This window comes from Elgaria multicarinata, chromosome 7 (genome assembly GCF_023053635.1).
Source record: "Elgaria multicarinata webbii isolate HBS135686 ecotype San Diego chromosome 7, rElgMul1.1.pri, whole genome shotgun sequence".
In the NCBI taxonomy this organism is placed as follows: Eukaryota; Metazoa; Chordata; class Lepidosauria; order Squamata; family Anguidae; genus Elgaria; species Elgaria multicarinata.
This window is the reverse complement of record NC_086177.1, coordinates 56,255,775-56,263,076: the sequence shown is the minus strand read 5'-3', so window position 1 is coordinate 56,263,076 and position 7,302 is coordinate 56,255,775. Positions and strand designations below refer to the sequence as shown.

At 37.8% G+C, this 7,302-nt stretch overlaps 1 protein-coding gene across 2 annotated transcripts in view; it reads right to left on the bottom strand.

Moving 5' to 3' along the window:
* Nucleotides 1-3,029: 3,029 nt before the first annotated feature.
* YES1 (YES proto-oncogene 1, Src family tyrosine kinase) overlaps nucleotides 3,030-7,302 on the bottom strand; it is a 46,041-nt gene continuing 41,768 nt past the window's right edge. For both annotated transcript variants that reach the window (XM_063130604.1, XM_063130605.1), the window contains exon 12: nucleotides 3,030-6,814. In XM_063130604.1, coding sequence (XP_062986674.1) covers nucleotides 6,606-6,814 — 209 coding nt within the window. In that variant the 3' untranslated portion in view covers nucleotides 3,030-6,605. The remainder of the gene's footprint in view (nucleotides 6,815-7,302) is intronic.

Sequence of the window (7,302 nt, the reverse complement as noted above, 5' to 3'; positions counted from 1 at the left end):
ATGTTTTGGACAACTTCGAATGTTTCTGGAAATGCTTTTTCCTTAATCTCTGATGTGGATGGGAGCGTCACTGTTAGTGGAGAGGACGATGTTTGCACACACCCAGATGCCCTAGCCTTCCTCAATCTAGCATCCTCCCATGTTTTATCTACAACTCCCAGCATTCCTGACTATTGACCATGCTGGCTAGAGTTGATGAGAGGTGAAGTCCAAAACACCTGGAGAGCATCAGGTTGAGGTTAGGGCGATATATGCCATGGTTGGGCCCTGAAAACAGGTGCATCTGAAGCCTCGCTGTATGCACTGGGACATCTGAAACCTCCAGATGTATTTATTTATATATTACATTTATATACCGCTCCATAGCCAAAGCTCTCTGGGCGGTTTACAAAAGTTAAAAACAGTGGACATTAAAAAAAAGTATACAAAATTTAAAACCATCAACAAATATAAAAACAACAGTATAAAACAGTATTCGTTTTAAACAACAACAGTTCTGGGGGCTGAGCTGAGCTATTGACTGAACTGGAATCCTTGTAGGGCTATTCTAAAACCCACTTTCTCATAGCTGCCGATATGAAAGAGGCCACGCTTCCAAATCTGGGTGTAACTAGATTAAAGTAGAATTTAGAGGTAAAAGTCAATGTAAAACCAGCTCAGAGGAACCTTGCACTAGCCACTAGAAACTTCAGCAGTGGATTTCAAGTTGTAACTCATAACAAAGAGTTGCTTAGGACATATAGGACCGCTGCTCGATTTCAGGCCCTAATCTAGGCATGGTTGTTGGGGGCACATTGAATTCTCCTGTTTTGGGTCTGCCCAATATTAATTCCCTTTGAGGCTGAAGCTTGCAGCAGGATTAACATTAACACTCAACTTCTATACATTTTAGGGGATTTGTGCTTTATTTGGTTGGATCCAGCTGACCTGACTCATACACATGGCTAATGAGAGCATTTTTAGTTGACAAAAATGTAGTCCTTGGGCAGTTCAGTCTGTACTGAACCATGAGAGGTGGGTTGAAGAAATGCAAACACAAGCACAGTAATTGGTGTATGGGAGGTGAGGCAATTTGAAACACACACATACACACACACACACACACAGTTTGGGGTGCATTCTTGGAAGCTTTACAGACTAGATACCACCTGGACTATGCCAGAGGGATGGATATCAGTTCCGTGAATTTGAGCTATAACTCAGGAGTGTCTTGTATAATATATGTTTTTGAGGTGTATCTTTTTTCTTCCTATACCTATATTAATAATTGTGGAGGGGAAAGGAGTTTTTATATAGAATAAAAAATAATAATTCAAGAAAACGTTAACAATAGGAAGCCATTTTACATTGTGACAGAATTCTTACTAAGTCTTTCTGAAACATCATCTCCAATTAAAAAGCTCTTCTCCCAAGAAGTGATTTTAGCATTTTCAGAGAGGAGATGCCACTGTCCTAAGCAATTGCCCTTCTCAAAGACAGTTGTACTTGGAAGTATGTGGTTTTGGGAAGGTAACCGAGGAGATGGCAGTAAAAAGCTTCTTAAATTAAACATTGCAGCAACAGTAAAGGCTATTAACTTCTGGACATGTTTGCCTATCTAGGCATTGCACCAGCATTTAGATGAGCGGTGGGAAACCTCTGACCTGTGAGTCTCCCTTCCTTGCCTGGCAAAGCCCAGTCAGGCCTCCCATTGGAAACCCCATCCAGAAAGGGGAGAGACTACACTGGGAACTGCCATCTCAAGACTCCTGAAGTGCCTTGAAGTTGAAGTTCCTGAAGGATCAGCTCCCTCTTCACCACTGCTTAGCTGTATCCTGAGGAGAGAGAGGGGCAGGGAAATTATGGTCAGGGGAGATTTAAACCTCCTCTCCCCGTGATCTCTACCCCCATGCTGAGTAGCAGAAGAAGGTGGGGAGCTTGTATGTACATGTGTTTGCTGGGCACCGGGTGTGCACTGTGTGTGTGCGCATGTTGCTGGCTGGAAAGTTGCCTGACCATTTTGTATTTGGACTTGCCCACAATTAGGATGCAGACGCCAAGAGCTTTCCTAAATTGGAATATGGTCCTTGGCCTGAAAAAAGTTTTTTTTAATATATTAAAGATACCTTTGGTTGATGTTTTAGATAGGCAAACATATAAATTAGGACACATAATTGGGAGACATGCCAGAATGACTTAATTTTCATAAGTAGAAAATTAAGATGTCAGAAGACGGTGGAAAATGCATAAATTTCATATAAGTTGTGGTATAAAACAGTTGCATCATCCTTTGGTGATCACATTTATGTTTAATTTAAAATCAGATAAATAGGAAGTGTTTATAAAATATCACCAAAATGCAAATTATTTAGTTCATTATTGATTATTATTGATCTGATTAGGCGGTCTATATTTTCAGAGTTAGAACAGGCCTCAAAACTGTCTTCATATCCTGGCTGTTCCACAAAATAGAAGGCAAGAGTGCAAATATGGAATTAAAAATATGATGTATGCCAGGGATCAGCCCCAGCACCTATTCTCTTTGCTAAGGTCCAGTGTTTAACACAGGATGGAGAAATAATAAAAATGAAGTATTCTGTTTTGTTTTTATCTTTTAAAGCAGCTATATCTGCAAAATGTTTTGATGTAATTTCATTGGATTATGTATATTAGCCACCACTATTGAAATTACTTAAATACTATAGTCTACTTAAGTAAGGTTCAGAGGTCATTTTCAATAGCAAATAGTGTGTGCAAAAATATGCTTCACTCATTTATAGTTTCTAGGGAATTTGTATGGAAGGTCCCACATAGTCTAAAAATACAAATTTTCTTTATCATGAGCATACTCAGCTCATGCTTAAACAATCTGGTGTTTTAAGCTCCATAGCAAGTCTAGAGGCAATAGTTACATTAGAATTTGGCATATATCGCATCAAAATGAAGTTTCACACAGTTAAATGAATAACAGAATTGCTGAATAGAGGAATAGAGTTCTGTGTAAATTCCCATGAAAGATGAACCATCACTACACAATGATTACACTTTGGGAACTTTAATTATGCAAAAGTAATAAAATATTAAAAAATATTTAAGCTTGTGAACACAGTATGATAGGAAAACCAAACAAAATTACCACACAATGTAGCTTCAACAAAACTGACAGGCAAGGCTTGCGGTACAGTTTTGATCAGAAATGTTACATAATTGTTTCCATTAAAATAATATCAAAATCATTCTTAAATGATTAACAATGATTACAGTACAGGAAGTGCTGAAAATACAAACGAAGTAGTTGAGAACATGTAAAAATTTGCATTATCATTTCTGATGTTTAGAAAACAGTATTCTAGCAGTTCTACAGACTTAATATACAGTGGCACTTCTATACATTGGAGATGCTTGGACTGCCTGTACAATATTAACTAAAGAACATGATTGTGGCAGAAGACATGGGAAAAATACACAAAACTGCATTTTAAAAGATGGACTGATGTTGCATGGAAGTAGTGGTTGACAGATTATACCCAGGGGCTCAACCTATCAGGATCTTCCCATCACAAGTCCCAAAGATATGAATAGGAACCAACACGGTAATGGTGGCATCCATTCTTTTAACTGGGGATTGTGCAGAAATTCCTAGTTAATTGTGCTTATCACTCCCAATCCAGTGAGGGACAATCCACATTTTAAAAATAATAATCTCCATCACTCATGCAAGAGGCTGCTATGGGATGCAAAGTCCTCCACATCCAGCAACGCACCTCACAGTTGTGGAAGAAAGAGGGGAAATCCTGAGATCTGCACACAAAGCTAGCTCTGTGGTCACTATTCTAATTATGGAATTCTCCCCTCTCTCTCTTTCGGGATGGGGAATTCAGTCCAGGCCCCACCTAACTGATCTATTTGGTGAAGGAGAGGGTATCGACAAGTACTACTGCACCCTTGGGTCTATACCCCAAACATCAACGAGGAGTATACAAATTAATAAGTAGTGTGGATAATGTAATGAAGTGCCTCATGCACATGTAACAAAGTAATCATTAGTGTTTTCTAATCAGTAATGGGAAGGGATAGTTCAGAATGTGTCTTATGGAGCTTCTTACGCTCAGTTGATACAGAGATAGGATTGACTCATTATTTGCTGGAAAAATCTCTTAATGCTCTAGAAAAAAATCTTAAAGGTATATCATGGCATTCGCAAGATGTACTCTGTTCAAATCTGTTAAAAAGAATGCAAAAGTAAACAACATAATTGATATTATAATTCTCTAGAACTTTAAAGTGATGTCCCCATTATGAAGACTTAACACAGCCATTTGAAATCTTATCAAATTATTTTTCAAAAAATAAGCTTCTGTAATTACGATGAATTTGAATTCAAGTAAATCCTGCGAAACAAATTTAACACCATGCTTTATAAAAATAATTACATTTTAAAATGTACTACTATTTATAAAAAAAAGTGTGTCTGTCTTGAGTTCTTATATTTGCCAAGATAAGCTCACATCAAAGTCTTGAAGTAAAACCGCTATCAAAAAAGAAAATAGATATGGACGTTAACCTTGTAGGCCTTTTTAAAATACATAATCATTTTTCATTAAGTTAGTGTTTTTTTTTAAAAAAAATCTTTACTATACAAAACTTGTTATAATGAATTGTTCCATTTCTTAATTAATATCCAATCAATACCATAATAATTTTCTGGCATTTTGCATTATTACATAAACATAACTATTACCCATAATTTTCTTTTGTACATAAAGCCCTTTTAAAATTTCAAAGCTGGAGATGTATAAATGATAAGGGGAAATGCAACATGATTGCATAATTTTATTTTAAAAAATCATTCTGGGAACAGAATTAAAAATTCCTGAATGGTTATATTTGTTGCACCACAACTAATTCTGTGTGATTTATCTGATAACATGAGAATGATAATAATTTTCACAGAAGTTTTCCAGTGCAAAAAATAGTTTGAGTATCACAGGAAGATTTTAACATACCAACAGGATTTTTATTGCTTGATATGTCAGTGATTGTGGTAAATCTTATTCCCCAATATACTTGTGGAAGAGGCTACTGCAATTGTATCAGTAGCTGAATGGGGAATCGTATGTACTGATCCAAGGGTTGTGGCTGTACATGCACAGCCCTAGGCATGAAAAACCATCTAAAACCTACCAGTCAGTGGGACTTGAGAGGAGGAGCTGGATTTAGTACCTCAATTCCTCTTCCTTACTCAGCAGCTTATTGGTATAATTTTGCATTTTAAAAAGGGCAGTACATAAGCAACCCTACTCTCCATGCATGCTCTGTTAGGTTAGAGTCACCTGAACGTACTTTGTGAGAGCTGGGCTGACTGCCCATCAATAACTTCCCACTTTTAACTCAATCATAAGTATATTGGAATAGATCCAGAGTTGAGGAGTGAAACTCTGCAAACAGGATGATCCTGTGGCTAGAAGGGGGGAGAAGGTATTTTTTACTGATTCCTCCTCCCCCTATGCCCCCCAAATATGTGCTCTGAAGGATAAGCGGACCTGCCAGAACATGTGAGGTAGTTGTCTCTGCCAACAGAAGGAGCCTCGCTGTTTGCGGAAGGTCAACTCTGGATCGGATCCTTTGGGTCCCTCAGCTTTTTAAAACTTGGGGTGTCTTTTAAAGAAAAGCAGAAGTGCAATTATGCAAATCCCTGAACTCAAGACATTTTGGAAGCACTCATAAATATTCACCACATTTCTCCGCTTTCCAGATCTAGAAGTCCCCAAAACATAGTATTGGGGCTTGTTCACTGGAAATTTCACCATGAAAGGCTACATCTTGTAAAATTAAAGGAGATTTTCTCTTTCCCTCCGATTGCATTTTGTGGTATTAAGTTTGAATATTATACTCCATTAACAAATCCATATAAAACATGAAGTCATCTTGTAGTTACCTTCATCATTCTTAAACTATGCAGGAAAAAAAGTTCCCATATGCTACTTTCCAGTTACATTAACATAAAGTATCAACACAGTGCATTATGCTCTTCAGTTCCACTACTGATGTCTAGCATTTAATCAAGTTTATCATAAATCATCTGCTTTTTTTAAAGAATACTTTCCCTACCCTAATTAAATCAATGTAAAGTGAACCTCAAGACCAGGGCTGAATTTTTAAGAAAAAAAGGTTTATTTTACTCTGGACACAGGACATTTTATAAAACTTAAATTAAATCGTTTGGTCCCGTAAACGTTCTTTGTTATTCTTTGAACATTTCCGTTCAGAGGTTTATCTAATTGCGCATGTTGCCTTTAGCAGTATAGCTAAAAATGTTAGAAAAGAAACAGACTAGCAGCGCCACTCTTGGAAATGATAATGCTTGTTTACCAACCAATTTTGTCAGTATGTTTCTGTTGGACCCTGATACAATAAGGGAGAAAAATATCACATCATTAATATGTTTGGGTATAACACTTTAAAAAGTGGGTTTGTGCAATCTTATTTTGGAATTCCGGTTTGCTAGCCATCAAGAGCATGCAAATGATGATTTGCTTTCCTTTGAATCTTTCCAATCAGCATATAACTTTTTTTGAAAGTATTTTACATTTGGCAGATTTGTGCGTGGTACGTAGATGATTGGCTTATAAATTGTCTCCAGGCTGGTACTGTGGTTCTGTAGCAGTAAAATAGTCTTCTAAGAAAGATTGAATGTATTCAAATGTTGGTCTTTCATCAGGATCTTTCTTCCAACACAGTTTCATTAATTCATGGAGAGATTCTGGGCATCCTTGAGGACAAGGCATTCTATAGCCACGTTCTACTTGTTCCAAAACCTCACGGTTCACCATGCCTAAAAATGCACAACAGGGTTTGACATTTATATTCAACAACATGGAAGAGCTTTTATGAAGTTGTCAGTGCTTATCTGGACTGTGAGTACTTAAGAGCAATAGATCTATCCAAAATAAGATAGCATCTCCAGTATCCAAGGCAGTAAGCCTGTGTGCACCAGTTGCTGGGGAACATGGGTGGGCGGGTGCTGTTGCACAATGTCCTGCTTTATTGGTCCCTGGTCAACAGCTGGTTGGCCGCTGTGTGAACAGTGCTGGACTAGATGGAGCCTCGGTCTGATCCAGCATGGCACTTCTTAGGTTCTAACATAAGAGGAGCCAGAATGGATTAGAACAAGGGTTCCCCTAGTCCAGCATTCTTTTCACGGTGGCCTACAATCCCCATCACCCCAACCAGCATGGCCAATTGTCAGGGAAAATGGAAATTGTTTGGACTACAATATCTGGGAACCTAAGGTTGAGAACACTGAATTAAACTCAGAGTCGT